The 17,134-nt window shown below is 47.8% G+C and overlaps 1 protein-coding gene across 4 annotated transcripts in view; it reads left to right on the forward strand.

Annotated features, from left to right (window-relative positions):
* The window catches only part of cep135 (centrosomal protein 135), a 215,817-nt gene that overhangs the window by 54,583 nt on the left and 144,100 nt on the right, over positions 1–17,134 (forward strand). For 3 of the 4 annotated variants that reach the window (XM_072496794.1, XM_072496792.1, XM_072496793.1), the window contains exons 5-6: positions 1,018–1,159; positions 7,430–7,514. In XM_072496794.1, the coding sequence (XP_072352895.1) occupies positions 1,018–1,159; positions 7,430–7,514 (227 nt within the window). Of the gene's footprint in view, positions 1–802; positions 924–1,017; positions 1,160–7,429; positions 7,515–17,134 lie in introns of those variants that run through there. The other variant, XM_072496795.1, reaches the window with a different exon arrangement.

Genomic DNA, 17,134 nt, shown 5'->3' on the forward strand with positions numbered 1-17,134 from the left:
TCTGACGCAGTGAGTTCCGCTGTTTGACCAATGATAAAGTTGGACAAATCTCACCTCTGGTTCCCAAAGCTTCCACCACTGGAGGTTTTCCCACCTCATCTGGGTCTGTTAGTGTGTTTGCTTGTGAGGATTTGTCAAAAACTCCATTATCGTTTTATCATATAAATGCAAGGAATGGGCCATGGTCAACCTGCTGGACTGGATTTCTTTTCTCCAGAGCAGTTCTTATGTCCCTATATGTGCAAATTATCAGCACGGTGATTACAAGAACTCATGTTTCTGCTTTACGTGCAGTAAATGATTATCAGGAGTAATGAAACTTTTCCCAGTCAGTTGACCATTTATTTTCTCACTCCTCATAAAAACGGTGATTCAGTCTTTAGTGTTTCACCCAATTGGTTGATGAGCTATTTCACCACAGGGGCATTACACCCAAACCTGATATCTGTCTCACAAATCTTCATCTACACAGCTTCTTGTACACAATTTCCAAGTGGTAGATTACTGGATAAGTCTTGGAGTATGAGACATGGACAGTTTCCTCTGTGGCATTGTAAATCTGAGGCCAATTATGGCATAAATATATGGATCAGAAAGACTGAACAAAATATGACCTTGCAGTAATGCCCTCACAATAATACTAAAGTCATGTTAATGCTCAGCAAATAATATTACATCACAGAAAGTTAGGTCACATAATGACATCATAGAACAAATAGACCCGTGTAACCCAGTTACCAAGAATTTTCAATACTCCTGCATGGAGGATGTTTACTGAGATCGGGGTCGAAATGTTGTTAAACTATAGAGATGTGAAGTGTTGGAGTAGTTTAAATAAACCACAAGGTTATTTCAAAGCTGCACCATAACTTAAAGGAACTGAATCTGGCAAATTAGTCTTAGTGCAGTGTCAAACATGGAATGTAAGTACAGTACAAAATGAAGAGAACTGGACATAGCAATAAATCTTAAATTTGAGATTTATTTTTTAAATAAATTGTCTCTTTTCTTTTGCAGGTGGTAGAAAGCGCACCATCCCATTTCGTCGACAGCGAATGCAAATTGATCAACCAATTCCTCCATCTGGAATTGCATCAGCACCACAAATTCACACTGAAGACCCTTATTTCATGGACCTCTTGAGTGTGGCTGATAATAGGTATTTATAATTGAACAGATCAATTTAATTCATATAGAACTTATTAATGACAAATAAAAGAATTTATTATTAAGGCAGTGAATTAGGACATTAGATTCCAGTTTAAGTGGCAGCCTGGTCGGTGGTGCAGTGGTTAGCACTGCTGTCTCACGGCGCTGAGGTCCCAGGTTCGATCCAGGCTCTGGGTCACTGCCCGTGTGGAGTTTGCACATTATACCTGTGTTTGCGTGGGTTTCGCCCCCACAACCTAAAGATATGCAGGGTAGGTGGATTGGCCTGGCTAAATTATCCCTTATTTGGAAAAAATGAATTGGGCACTCTAAATTTATTTTTTTAAAAGATCCCAGGTTTGAAATGGAGCCTATGATTGTCCAAGGTTATTGCTTTGGATCAAAGCTATAATAAGGTTAAAGTGGATCATGTCCCACATCCGATTGCAAAATATGGGATTCTGAGCTTTCATAAGCTCAGTTCAAAAGACCAGTTCAGCAAAGAGGAATCTCCAGAAATTACTTGTTGACAAATGATCCACAGGACAGTGGAGCATGTAGAACCTACATAGATATGGATGGAGAATAAGAATTGCAAGTTTGTGAAAGCAATAAAAATTAATGAATACTTCCAGAAAGACAAGTATGAAGTGAAAATCGCTTATTGTCACAAGTAGGCTTCAAATGAAGTTACTGTGAAAAGCCCCTAGTCGCCACATTCCGGTGCCTGTTCGGGAAGGCTGGTATGGAAATTGAACTGTGCTGCTGGCCTGCCTTGGTCTGCTTTAAAAGCCAGCGATTTAGCCCAGTGTGCTAAACCAGCTAAACCAGTTATTAATTCATAAATAACATTATTCAAATTTTAGGGGTCTCTCCTTATAGATTTTCTTGGGTTCAACATCAAGTTCAGCATTCTGTAGGCCTCCAAATAGTGAGAGAAAGATTGAAAAGCAAATCTGCAGGAAAATTAGAGTTGTGCAAGAACTAGAGAGTGGTGATATTGGGACACTTTAATTATCACATATTGATTGGGATCATGTTAGAGTAAATGGTGAGAAGAGGGTTCTGAAATGTGCTCAGGATAATTTCCTTTATCAATATGTTCTCAGTCCAACTAGAAAGGAAGTATTGCTCATTCGGAACTGGGGAATCAAGTGTCTGTGATTCATAAGGTTTAGCCTAATAATGGAGAAGAGCAGGGAATAATCTAAAATATGATTTCTAAATGGGAAGAGGGTTAACGTCAATGAGAGAAGGGATCTAGCTAGGGTAAAATGGAGCCAAAAACTGACGGGGGAAACTGTAAAAGAACAATGGGTGATCTTAAAGCAGGAGATGCTTCAGGTACAAGCCAGGTACATTCAACAAGGAGGAATGGCAGGAAAATCAAAGCCAGAGCTCTTGGGTAACAATGGAGTTGGAAATATGATGAAACAGAAAAAGAGGTTGGATAGTGTGTGTCAGGTGAATTGTTTAAGCAAGAGCCAGGTCAAAAGCAATGAGTTTAAAAGGGAGCTACAGAGAATTAGCTAGCATAGGAAGCAAATGTGAATAGAATGGCAGTTAACATAGAAGAGAACCCAAAAATCTTCTACATGTAAATAGTAAGTGGGTAATAAGAGGTTGAGTGGATCTTATTAGACCGCTATAAATAAGTGAAACAGAATACCCAGAGGCCTTATTCATCGTGGCTGGGGACTTCAACCAGGCCAACCTCTGTACTGTCAAAATTCCACCAACGCATCCCCTGTCCCACCAGGAGCCCCAACATCCTTGGCCCCTGCTACACAAATGGCACTTACTGATCCATCCCCTGATCGCATTTCGGAAAATCGGACCACACGACAGTGCTCATTCTCCCACCATATAAGCAGAAACTTAAGCGGTCGTATCCGGTTAAGAAGGTCGCGCAATGATGGTCCAAGGCCACAGAAGAGCCCCTACAGCGACTGCTTGAAGTCAGTGGACTGGTCCATATTCAAGAACTCAGTGGCTTTCCTAGACAAGTGTGTCGAAAATTGCGTGCCACAGAAGGTAGTGCATTCCCCAAACTTAAACCATGGTTTAACCAGGAGATTCACTCCGTACTGAAGTCCAGGTCTGAGGCGTTCAAGGCAGGCAACCCTGACCGATCAAGAAATCTAGGTATGACCTCTACAAAGCCATTAGGGACGGCAAGAGACATTACCAGACTAAGCTAGAGTCACAGACTAATGACATGGATTCTCTTCGGTTATGGCAAGTCTTAAACAATATAACGGGCTACAAAGCAAAGCTGAATAGAATCTCCAGCACAGAATACCCTTCTCCAATGAACTCAATGCTTTCTATACTCGTTTCGAGCAGGGAGCCAACAAAACATTGTCAATTGCCCCAACAACCTCGGACACGCTCACATCTACCGTCACAGCCTCAGAAGTCAGATCGGCCTTCTTGAAAGTGAACCCACGGAAAACAACAGGTCCTGATGGAGTCCCTGGTCGTTCACTCAGATCCTGCGCGGACCAACTGGCAGGTGTTTTCGCAGACATCTTCAACCTCTCCCTACTCCGTTCCAAGGTTCCCACCTGCTTTAAGAAGACTATTATCATATCGGTGCCAAAGAAGAACCAGTCAACATGCCTCGACGACTACCGTCCGATGGGCTTGATATCTTATCCATTTGAAGTGCTTTGAGAGGTTGGCCATAGATTCATAGAATCATAGAATTTACAGTGCAGAAGGAGGCCATTCGGCCCATCAAGCCTATGCCAGCCCTTACCAAGAGCACCCTACTCAAGCCCACGTCTCTATCCTATCCCAGTAACCCCCATGAGACGCATCAACTCCAAACTTCCAGAATGCCTTGATCCAGTGCAATTCGCACACTGCCACAACCGGTCCGCAGCAGACCCTATCTCCCTGGCCCTACACTCATCCCTAGCACAGCTCGAAAACAGGGACTCCTATGTCAGAATCCTATTCATTGACTACAGCTCCGCCTTCAACACCATAAATCCCAGGCAAGGTCATATCCAAACTCCAAAACCTAGGCCTTGGCTTCTCCCTCTGCAGCCGGATATTCCACCCATTGACCACAATCAGTAAGGATAAACAAAAACACCTCCTCCATGATAATCCTCAATACTGGGGCCCTGCAAAGCTGCTTAGTCCCCTACTATATTCCTTATACTCAGACGACTGAGGGGCAAAATTCAGCTCCAACTCCATCTACAAGTTTACTGCTAACACCACTAGTGGGTTGGATCTCAAATCACGATGAGTCAGAGTAGAGAACCTAGTTGCATGGTGCAATGACAAGAATCTCTCCCTCAATGTTAGCAAAACTAAGGTGCTGGTCATCGACTTCAGATAGGGAAGTGTCGTACACACCCATCTGCATCAATGGTGTCTAGGTGGAGATGGTTGACAGCTTCAAATTCCTAGGTGTACGCATCACCAGCAATCTGTCCTGGTCCACCCACTATGACCAAGAAAGCACAATGCCCATACTTACTCAGGAAACTAAGGAAATTCAGCATTTCCACATTGACTCTTACCAAGTTTTGCAGATGTACCATAGAAAGCATCCTATCTGGCTGCATCACATCTTGGTATGGCAACTGCTCGGCCCAAGTCCGTAAGAAGCTACAGTGAGTTGTGAACACAGCTCAGTCCATCACGCAAACCTGTCTGTCGTCCATTGACTCTGTCTACGCCTCCCGCTGCCTTGGGAAAGCAGGCAGCATAATCAAAGGCCCTTCCTACCCGGGTTAGTCTCTCTTCCAACCTCTTCCATCAGGCAGGAGATACAAAAGTCTGAGAACACGCACTAACAGATTCAAAAACAGCATCCCCACTGTTACCAGACTCCTGTATGCCCCTCTTATGGACTGAACTGATCTCTCTACTCATCTCCTCTACTGTTGTAGCACTTTCATCTGGAGTCAATGTCTGTATTTACCCTGTGAATTTATCGTTTGTCCTATGTTTTTCATGTATGGAACCATCTGCCTGGACTATACACAGAACAATACCTTTCCCTGTACCTCGGTATACGTGACAATAAATTTAAATCTAAATTAGGGGCAAATAGGGCGATATGAGTACCTTGCATCAGTGTTTACGAAGAAAAAGGATGCAAACAAAATATCAGTAGAAGCAGGCATGGTAAAGGCAATGGATGGGGTGAAAATTGACAGGATGTACTGAAAAGGTTGGCTGTGCTTCCAAGTGGTCCAGATGGCTTTGCGAGGCAAGTTCCCAAAGGAAGAGACTTTGGAGATGGTGGAAGGGCTTTCCAATTTTCCTGAGATAGGGGAAAGTGCCAGAGGATTAGCGAGTGACAAGTGTGACACCCTTATTCAAGAAAAGGTGTAAAGACAGACCTCGTCAACCAGTTTAATATCAGTGGTGGAAATTGTTTTAGAAACAATAATCTTTTGTTAAAAAAATCAACAAGTACTTGGAGTGGCTTGAGTTAATGAAGGAGAACCCTGTCATGTGAGAGTACCTTTACGAAATGGATGTTTAAGCAATGTACCTTTAAGAAAACAGTGATGTCAGAGACTGGGTGGAGGTGAGCTCAGTTCAGCCATTTTGTAGTTTCAGTATGAAAAGAGCTTGGGTGTGTGTCTGTGTTTGCAGTGAGCTGGATCTGCTGTGATCTCTGCCATGAAAGACTATTCCCGGATCATTTGGGTGATTTAAACTCATAATAGTAAAGCCTTTAACCTGATGTGTTTCTGTTTAAAGGTGTTAAGTCTCATGGATGTTGAAAGGAATAAATGAAGTATTATTTAGTGTTGTAATATTTTCGGGGTTATCTTTGAAGTAAGGGGTGTTAAGAGATCCAATGTTTATTTAAGAGGTTAAGTTGAGTTCATGGAATAAACATTGTTTTGTGTTTAAAAACCCACGTGTCCATAACTGTACTATCACATCTGGAGAACAAGCCGTGTGCTCAGAAAAGCAACAATAGCATTAAAGGGGGAGGTTGGTTGAACTCCATGATACATTTTGAGGTTCTGAAAACCCCCCGCCCATAACAACCCATACAGGGAGACTGACTAGATTGTTCTACAGAGAACTGGCAAAGACTCAATGGGCCTAATGGCCTCCCTCTGCCATAATGTTTGTATGGGCTTGATCAAGCCCCACGACTCCATTGCATTATCAGGTCATGACCCTAAGTTGATGTTGCATCCCCTCTGATCTGTAATGCTTCTTTTTCTAACCATTATGTAATTAAACAAAAGCATGAATCAGGCTCCATTGAGCAGCTACTGGAATGTATCATATCTCCCCATGAATTCTTCCTTCCCGACCAACAGAGAACTGGACAAAGAATCCGACCAAAGAAAATGCAGATTTCAACCCAACTGATAGATACAAACATACAAATTAAGAGTAGGAGAAGGTCACTCAGTTCTTTGAACCTGCTCCGCCTTTCAATAAGATCATGGCTGATCTGATGGTAACTTTAACCCCACATTCCTGCCTACCCTCAATAAAAATTCAGTCCCTTGTTAATCAAGAATCAATCTGGCTCTGACTTAAAAATATTCTGCTTCCACTGCCCTTTGACGAAGAGAGTTCCAGAGACTCGCAACCCTCTAACACATAGAAGTTCTCCTCATCTCTGCCTTAAATGAGCAACGCCTTATTTTTTAAAAGTGGCCCCTAGTTCTGGATTGTCCAACAAGGGGAAACATCCTCTCTACATCCACCAGTCCATACCCCTCAGGACCTTAAATGTTTTGATCAAGTCACCTCTTGCTCTTCTAAACTAGTGGATACAAACCAAGCATCTCCAACCTTTCTTCATAAGTCAGTCTGCTCATTCCTGGCATTAATCTAGTTGTCTTCTTCAGTGATCTATTGCTAACTAGTATGAATGTCCACCTAAGAAACTTCGTGCCACTGGTCTTAGGTTCTGTGGGTCCTTGCGTGGCCGGTGAGCCCGATCCCAAAGCTGCATCGCCCGACTGCACACTTGACAGGTGTTTCCAGGAGTTAGGATTGGTCCTTGGCCTCTGAAACCACTGATATTTCTTTCTCAGTCTCCTTTGTTTGAACTCCTTGTGGCTTCAGTTGTTCTCAAAGAATTGAGAGAGAATTTGGAAATTTTGCAAAATGACCCAGTGCTAAGTTTAAGATTGTGCCACCTTGTTCTGTAATTTGATTTTTTTTTTTTTTACTGAATTTGTTCTCCCTCTAGTATATTCTTGTTCATCTCAAAAGTGACAGCAATCTTTATTTGAACTTCACTTGTGACTTTTGTGATTTTTTTTTTTTCCAGAATACTGGATCTTCAAGCTACCGTTGATGATCTGAAGAATGAACTGGAAAAATCAGATCGTGGGATGAGAAAATTCCAGAGGCAGGTGAGATAGTTGTATTTGAACACAAACTCTTGATGTGCTACTTTTTTGAAGAAAGCAAATGGAAATCGTTTTTAAAAATTATAATTATATATCTTGATTTTTAATTTTTTTTTTGTAAATCAAACTGACTGCCAGAAACTTTTTCCTTCTACATTCTAAAATAATCCATTCAATATATCAGTCACTGTCTCGGATGCCTAGTCAGCCCTCAACAACGGCTAAGATACTGAACCAGACGCGTAACGTTTTTACATTTTAATGCAGTGCGGAGAAAATCAATTTGTTCCAGGAGTGATAATATAAACAAATTTTATTAAAACAAAAGAGAAGAAACCAATATTTAAACTTTTACTTCAGCTCTAATAATAACAGATTACAAGCAATTTTTTAACCTTTTTAACCACAACACTTAATATAAACATGCAGCTCTCTTTCCATGTTACAAACAGACAAAGACAATACCTGCATTGAAAGCCTGCCTTGGTGGCAACTTTCATGACTTCCCTGCTCAGTTTCCACAGCCTTCTTCCTGTAACTGTTTCAAACACCATTTCCTGTCTGTCTAGTCTCTCTGAGCTCCGCCCACCCCTTCAAACAAAGGCTCTCCTCTGAGGCGGCCAGACTTGAATCTATTCTTGTTACCTTGGCTGATTGCCTACTCCCGTGTATACAAAAGAACAGAGCTCTGCCATTTATATCCAACTAACCTTCCATTAATGGACAAAGAGGTAATCCGACTCGGTGATAGGCTGATGACTGGTCAAACAAGATAGTCTTGAATGACAATGGATCTTGAGTAGATCATCCTGGCTGAACAGGATATCCTGTCTATTCCCGCTAATGAGATTAAGTCTGAATGGGACAAGGTAACTCAGGCTGTTGGCGTATCCCTCTGACTCTGCTACTAGTAGTCTTTTCCTTCAGTCTGTTTAACCCCTAAATTGCCTGCTACATCTTGGACCCCATTTCTGGACCCAAGTTCTGAATATCCCCCTATCAGGACAGTCACAAAATGCGTGATGCGAATATTGTACACAAAGTGCCTTTTCGGTTTGAAGTTGACTTAAAGAGACATAGGGCATTGTTTTAATGTTTCATCCAAAAGATAACACTTCCAATAATATAGCACTTCCTCAGTAATATAACGGATGCCCATCCAGATACATACTGGAATTGAGGAGTGTTTAAGCCTTCTGGTGAGCATGTTACCACTGAGTCAAGTTGATACTGTGTAGTTAAAGTTTTCCAATTAAATGGAGGAAATGAAGCACAATAAAATGTGACAAATGCTTAAATAATTTAATAATTATATATAGATTGAATGAACAATGTTCATGGGTTTTAAATTAGCCTTTTCAGTGATTTCTCTTGAGGCCTCATGAGAGAGTAAATTTGGAAAGGATAATCTGACCCATGAGTCAGTGTCTTGACTCATGTTAAACTGCCCCCAGTCTCATGTTGCTTGATTTGCATGATGTAACACCATAGGATGGGACAGAACCATTGTCTTCTCGTCTAATGTTGGAATTCTGCAATTTTTTTTTTTTTTTCAAATAATTTTTATTAAAGTTTTCACAAAATATCAACAGCAAAATGTAAAAGGAACCCAATAGAATTAAATACAAAACAAAACAAAACAGCCCCGTGCCCCCCTCCCCCCTATACATAAATAATAAATTAACACCCCGAATTAACACATAGCAAACATGTCAAATGTATACACCCCCTCAGATCCCCCAGTATAGACAAACAAAAATAAAATAGAACCCCCCCCCCCGGGTTGCTGCTGCTGCTGACCATTGCCTACCGTTCTGCCAGGAAGTCCAAGAACGATTGCCACCGCCTGAAAAACCCTTGCACCGATCCCCTTAAGGCAAATTTCACCCTCTCCAATTTAATAAACCCCGCCATATCGTTGATCCAGGATTCCACGCTTGGGGACCTAGCATCCTTCCACTGAAGAAGAATCCTTCGCCGGGCTACCAGGGACGCAAATGCCAGAATACCGGACTCTTTCGCCTCCTGCACTCCCGGCTCCCCTGCAACCCCAAATATTGCGAGCCCCCAGCCCAGTTTGACCCTGGATCCTACCACCCTCGACACTGTCCTTGCTACGCCCTTCCAAAATTCCTCCACGCTGGGCATGCCCAGAACATATGGGTGTGGTTTGCTGGGCTCCCTGAGCACCGAACACACCTGTCCTCACCCCCACAAAACCGGCTCATCCTTGTCCCGGTCATGTGTGCCCTGTGCAGCACCTTAAACTGTATGAGGCTGAGACTTGTGCACAAAGTGGAAGAATTCACCCTCCCAAGGGCATCTGCCCACGTCCCCTCCTCGTTCTCCTCCCCCAACTCATCCTCCCACTTACCTTTCAGCTCCTTCACCGAGGTCTCCTCCTCCTGCATCACCTGGTATGTTGCCGAGATCTTCCCCTCTCCAACCCACACCCCCGAGAGCACCCTGTCCTGTACCGTGTGTGGCAGCAGCAGCGGGAATTCCACCACTTGCCGCCTGGCAAACGCCCTTACCTGTAGATACCTAAAGGTGTTCCCCGGGGGGAGCCCGTACTTCTCCTCCAGCTCACCCAGGCTCGCGAACTTCCCATCCACAAACAGGTCCCCCAACCTTCTTATCCCTGCCCTGTGCCACCCCGAAAACCCTCCATCTATTCTCCCTGGGACAAACCGGTGGTTCCCCCGTATTGGGGTCCGCACCGAGGCCCCAACTTCCCCCCTGTGCCACCTCCAGTGCCTCCAGATTTTGAGGGTAGCCGCCACCACCGGGCTCGTGGTATCCCTTATTGGAGGGAGCGGCAGCGGTGCCGTTGCCAGCGCCTCCAGACTCGTACCCTCACACAACGCCGTCTCCAGCCTCTTCCATGCAGCCCCCTCCCCCTCCATCACCCACTTGCGCACCATCACTGCATTGGCGGCCCAGTAGTACCCACAGAGGTTGGGCAGCGCCAGGCCCCCCCCCCCCCCGCATCCCTACTCCGCTCCAGGAACACCATTCTCACCCTTGGAGTCCCTTGCGCCCACACAAACCCCGTTATGCTCCTGTTGATCCGCCTAAAGAAGGCCTTCGGGATAAGAATGGGGAGGCACTGGAACAGGAACAAAAACCTTGGTAGCACCATTATCTTGACTGACTGCGCCCTACCCGCCAGGGACAGCGGCAACGCGTCCCACCTCTTAAACTCCTCCTCCACTTGCTCCACCAGCCTCGTGAAATTAAGTCTATGCAGGGCCCCCCAACTCCTGGCCACCTGGGCCCCCAAATACCTGAAGCCAATCCCACTCTCCTGGTCCCCTGGGTGAACCACGAACAACTCGCTCTTCCCCATGTTGAGCTTGTACCCTGAGAAATCCCCGAACTCACTGAGGATCCTCATTACCTCCGGCATTCCCCCCACCGGGTCCGCCACATATAGCAGCAAGTCGTCCGCATAGAGCGACACTCTATGCTCCTCCCCACCCCGCACCAACCCCCTCCAGTTCCTCGACTCCCGCAGTGCCATAGCCAGGGGTTCAATCGCCAGTGCGAAGAGCGGGGGGACAGGGGACACCCCTGTCTCGTCCCTCGGTGCAACCGAAAGTACTCGGACCTCCTCCTATTTGTGGCCACACTCGCCATCGGGACCTCGTACAATAGCCTAACCCACCTGACAAACCCCTTCCCAAACCCGACTCTCTTCAGCACCTCCCACAAGTACCCCCACTCTACCCTATCGAAGGCCTTCTCAGCGTCCATCGCCACCACTATCTCCGCCTCCCCCTCCCTCGCCGGCATCATAATACCGTTCAGGAGTCTCCGCACATTCGCGTTCAACTGCCTCCCCTTCACGAACCCCGTCTGGTCTTCGTGGATAACCTGCAGCACCCAATCCTCAATTCTCGTGGCTAAGACCTTCGCCAGCCCCTTGGCATCTACATTTAACAATGAAATCGGCCTGTAAGACCCACACTGCAGGGGATCCTTGTCCCGCTTCAGGATCAAGGAGAACAGTGCCCGGGACATAGTCGGGGGCAAACCCCCCTCCCCCCTCCCTTGCCTCATTGAAGGTCCTAACCAGCAACGGGCCCAACAGGTCCACATATGTTTTGTAGAATTGGACCGGGAAACCGTCCGGCCCCGGTGCCTTCCCCGCCTGCATGCTCCCTATCCCTTTGGCCAGCTCCTCCAGCCCAATCGGGGCCCCTAAACCCACCACCAGTTCCTCCTCCACCTTCGGGAACCTCAATTGGTCCAGAAAGCGGCCCATCCCTCCCACCTCCAGTGGGGGCTCGGTCCGATACAGTTCCTCATAAAAGTCCCTAAAGATCCCATTGATGCCAGCCCCACTCTGCACCACACTCCCTCCCCTATCCTGAACTCACCCGATCTCCCTAGCTGTGTCCCGCTTCCGAAGCTGATGCAGCAGCATCCGGCTTGCCTTTTCCCCATATTCATAAACCGCCCCCTGGGCCTTCCTCCACTGCACCTCCGCCTTCCTGGTGGTCAACAGGTTGAATTCGGCCTGGAGACTACGCCTCTTCCTCAACAGTCCCTCCTCCGGCACCTCCGCGTACCTCCTGTCTACCCTCACCATCTCCCCACCAGCCTCTACCTCTCCCTCTGCTCTCTCCTCTCCTTGTGGGCTCTAATGGAAATCAGCTCTCCCCTAACCACCGCCTTCAGTGCTTCCCAGACCATCCCCACTCGGACCTCCCCGTTATCGTTGGCCTCCAGGTATCTCTCTATGCTTCCTCGGACCCGCTCGCTCACCTCCTCGTCCGCCAACAGCCCCACCTCCCAAGCGCCACAACGGGCGCTGGTCCCTCTCCTCCCCCAGCTCTAGGTCTACCCAATGCGGGGCGTGATCCGAAATGGCTATCGCCGAGTACTCGGCATCCTCTACTCTTGCTATCAGCGCCCTGCTCATAACAAAAAAGTTGATCCGGGAATAGGCCTTATGAATGTGCGAGAAGAATTAAAATTCCCTAGCCCCCGACCTTGCAAATCTCCAATGATCCACCCCTCCCATCTGGTCCATAAACCCCCTCAGCACTTTAGCCGCCGCCGGCTTCCTACCCGTCCTAGACCTGGAGCGCTCCAATGCCGGATCCAACACCGTGTTAAAGTGTGTGTCGTCCCCCCCATTATCAGGCCCCCCACTTCCAAGTCCGGGACCCGACCCAACATGCGCCGCATAAAACCTGCATCGTTCCAGTTCGGGGCGTACACGTTGACCAGCACCACCCTCTCCCCTTGCAGCTTACCAGTTACCATTACGTACCTGCCGCCATTGTCTGTCACAATGCTCGACGCCTCGAACGACACCCTCTTTCCCACCAAGATTGCCACCCCCCGATTTTTGGCTTTCCGCCCCGAATGAAACACCTGACATTCCCACCCCTTCCTCAATCTTACCTGGTCTGCCACCTTCAAGTGTGTCTCCTGGAGAATGACCACATCCGCCTTCAGCCCCTTCAGGTGCGCGAACACCCGGGCCCGCTTAACCGGCCCGTTCAGTCCCCTTACGTTCCAGGTTATCAGCCGGATCAGGGGGCTACATGCCCCCCTCCCCCGCCGACTAGCCATAACCACTATGCGGCCAGCCACGCGCCCGCACCCCACGCCCGGCCCATTCCCCACGGCGGCAGACCCCCGTCCCAACCCCCTCTACTCGCTCCAGCTCCCCCTTGACCATACCAGCAGCAACCCCCCCCCCCACACACACACACACCCTCCAGCTAGGACCCCTCCTAGCTGCTTTGCTCCCCCCATTGCACTCCCGCAAGTCAGCTGACTCCTGCTGACCCCGACCACTCCCGCCTCTCCTTCGACTGCTCCCATTGTGGGACTTCCCCGCCCCCTCCATTACCCACCAGCAGGCTCTCCACCTTCCATCCCAAGCTTGGGAAAAAAAACCGTGCTTCCCGGCCCCGGCCCCGCCCCCTCCAGCCTTCAGCGCGGGAAAAAGCCCGTGCTTTCCACCTGCCCGGCCCCGCCTCCTCTGGCACAGCTCCTTTTACAGGCCCAGTCACCTCACCCTCCCTGCGGGGCCCCATCCCCCCTACCGGCCATCCACGCCCTACTCCGTTTACTTGCCCCCCTCCAAGAGCCCACCCGACAGACCCAACCAAAACAGTGCCCAACCCACCCTAACCACCCACACCGAATCAAAAAGAAACAAAAACAAAGAACCCCCCCTCAAAATGTAACACAACAACAACAATCCCCGACCATCCCCACGCCCGACCCCCCAAACCGACCCTCAGTTTGTGTCCAGCTTCTCGGCCTGAACAAAAGCCCACGCCTCCTCCGGGGACTCAAAATAATGGTGCCAGTCATTGTAGGTGACCCACAGTCGCGCCGGCTGCAGCATGCTAAACTTCACCCCCTTCCTGTGCAGCACCACTTTCGCCCGGTTGTACCCGGCCCTCTTCTTCGCCACCTCCGCGCTCCAGTCCTGATATATTCAAACCTCCGCGTTCTCCCACCTGCTGCTGCTCTCTTTCTTAGCCCACCTGAGTACACACTCCCGATCAGCGAACCGATGAAACCGCACCAGCACCGCCCACGGTGGCTCGTTAGCCTTGGGCCTCCTCGCCAGCACTCTATGGGCCCCTTCCAACTCCAGGGGCCCCTGGAAGGACCCCGCTCCCATCAGCGAGTTTAACATGGTGACCACATAGGCCCCCACGTCCGACCCCTCCAGCCCCTCCGGGAAGCCCAGGATCCGCAGATTCTTCCGCCTCGACCGATTCTCCATCTCCTCGAATGATTCTCCATCTCCTCGAACCGTTCCTGCCATTTCTTGTGGAGCGCCTCGTGCGCCTCCACCTTTGCCGCTAGGCCCAAGATCTCGTCCTCGTTATCTGAGATCTTTTGTCGGACTTCGTGGATCGCCACCCCCTGGGCCGTCTGGGTCTCCAGCAGCTTATCAATAGAAGCCTTCATCGGCTCCTGTAGTTCCGCTTTGAGCTCCCTGAAGCAGCGCTGGATAACCTGCTGCTCCTGCGCCCACTGCATACACGCTGCCTGGTCCCCGTCCGCCGCCATCTTGCTCTTCTTCCCTCACACTTTCTTTGGGTTCACCACCACTTTTCTAGTCGCCCCGCTCCTGGTCCAAGCCACACTCTGTCAGGGGAATGTTGCAGTCTTCTTCCCACACCGGGAAATGTCGGAAAAATGGGGTTGGGGGCCCTGAAAAGAGCCCAAAGGTCCGTTCCAAGCGGGAGCTGCTGAACGTGCGACTTAGCTCTGCATAGCCGCAACCGGAAGCTCTTGGAATTCTGCAATGCACTGCAGTATTCCTTTTAACGTCTTTAACAAGAGATTTTCAATGGTCAACCAAGAACTCCAAAAACCTAAGCTTTACATCGAGAGCAGACAATAACCATTTTTATAAAGTTACTTCATCTACTTTGAGAACAAAAGAAGAAGATTTTGAGATTCCAAGATTACTAACAACGGCTTGCTTCATAGTCCATAAAAAGTGTTTTAAAAAATTTGTTAGCCATTCTGATTCTTGTTAATATACATCAAACTACAGATTTAGCTAATTACTAAAGCTTTGTTGGAATAAATTCTGTGCATGAAACAGGAGAAAATTACTTTGCATTTCAGTTTAGATTTGAACGGTCACGACTTTAATGTCGAAGAAAATATCTGATGTATAGAGTGGATCCAGATCGTAGCCCAGTATAGAATTTCAATGTTCCTATAATGTACTAACTTGTATTATATCACAAGGAAAACTGAATAAGGATGTGCAACAACTTTCTAACAATAGTATCTTTCCTCTTGGGACCTCCTACAGCTGGAGGTTAAAAAGTGGGTGTGCCGAATGTAGCAATGGCCTGTTTTTAACATGTTTGCACGATTGTGTTGCTTTATAAAAGCAAATTACTGCGGATGCTGGAATCTGAAACTGCTTGAAAATCTCAGCAGGTCTGGCAGCATCTGTATGGAGAGAAAAGAGCTAACGTTTCAAGTCGAATGACTCTTTGTCAAAGCTAACAGACAGAGAAAGTGGGAAATATTTATGTGGAGTGTGAATGAAAGATGAGTCATAGCTACAGAAACCCAGGGAAACCGGGTGCTAATGTCCGCAGAATTCAAGGGGAAAGAGTGCTAATGGCAGTCCCCAGAGAGAACAAAAGATGTGAAAGGCCAAACAGCAGAGAAACTAACATCAGAGGGTGAACTGTAGATGTGGGGGGAGGGGATGGGGGAAGCATAGAGGAGGAAGGGTAAGGAAAGGTGGATAAGATGGGGGGGGGCGGGGTTTAATATATATTATGAAAGAAATGGTAAAAGACAGTTAAAATGAAATGGGATGAAAACAAATGGGTCGAGGTGGGGTAGAGCTAATCATCTGACGTTGAATTCGATGTTGAGAGCGGAAGGCTGTAGCGTGCCTAACCGGAAGATGAAATGTTCATAGATCATAGAATTTACAGTGCAGAAGGAGGCCATTCGGCCCGTCGAGTCTGCACCAGCTCTTGGAAAGAGCACCCTACCCAAGGTCAACACCCCCACCCTATCCCCATAACCCAGTACTAAGGGCAATTTTGGATACTTAAGAGCAATTTATCATGGCCAATCCACCTAACCTGCACATCTTTGGACTGTGGGAGGAAACCAGAGCACCCGGAGGAAACCCACGCACACACGGGGAGGATGTGCAGACTCCACACAGACAGTGACCCAAGCCAGATTCGAACCTGGGACCCTGGAGCTGTGAAGCAATTGTGCTATCCACAATGCTACCGTGCTGCCCTAACTGTTGTTCCTCCAGTTTGCGTTGAGCTTCACTGGAACATTGCAGCAGGCCAAGGACGGATATGTGGGCATGGGAGCAGGGTCTTTTGTTAAAATGGCAAGCAATGGGTAGGTCTGGGTCCTGAATGTGCACAGACCGAAGATGCTCAGCAAAGCGATCACCCAGTCTGCATTTGGTCTCTCCGATATAGAGGAGACCACATTGGGAGCAGCGAATTCAGTAGACCAAATTGGTAGAGATGCAAGTGAAACACTGCTTAACCTGGAATGAGTGTTTTGGGCCTGGGATGTTAAACATGGAAGAGGTAAAAGAGCAGGTGTTACATCTTCTGCGATTGCATGGGAAGGTGCCATGGGTGATGGGAGAGATACTGGGTATGGTGGAGGAGTGGATTAGATTATCTCGGAGGGAACGGTCTCTGCGGAATGCTGACAGAGGGAGTAAAGGGAAGATGTGTTTGGTGGTGGCATCACGTTGGAGTTGGCGAAAATGTCGGAGGATTATGCTTTCCATACGGAGGCTGGTGGGATGAAATGTGAGAGCGAGGGGGACTCTATCCTTGCTCCCTCTCCTCCCTCCCAGAACGAGGGTAATGGTGCGGGAGACAGACCGCACACTGTTCAGGGCCCTGTCAACAACTGTAGGTGAGAAATCACGGTTGAGGAAGAAGGAACACATTTTCGAAGCACCATTTTGGAAAGTGGCATCATCGGAGCAAATGCGACGGAGTTGAGAGAAAGGGATGGAGTCCTTACATGGTGTAGGGTGCGAAGAGCTGTAGTTCAGATAGCTGTGGGAGTCGGTGGGCTTGTAGTGGATATTAGTAGATAGTCTATTGCCGGAAATG

The sequence above is a fragment of the Scyliorhinus torazame genome, chromosome 3 (genome assembly GCF_047496885.1).
Source record: "Scyliorhinus torazame isolate Kashiwa2021f chromosome 3, sScyTor2.1, whole genome shotgun sequence".
NCBI lineage: Eukaryota > Metazoa > Chordata > Chondrichthyes > Carcharhiniformes > Scyliorhinidae > Scyliorhinus > Scyliorhinus torazame.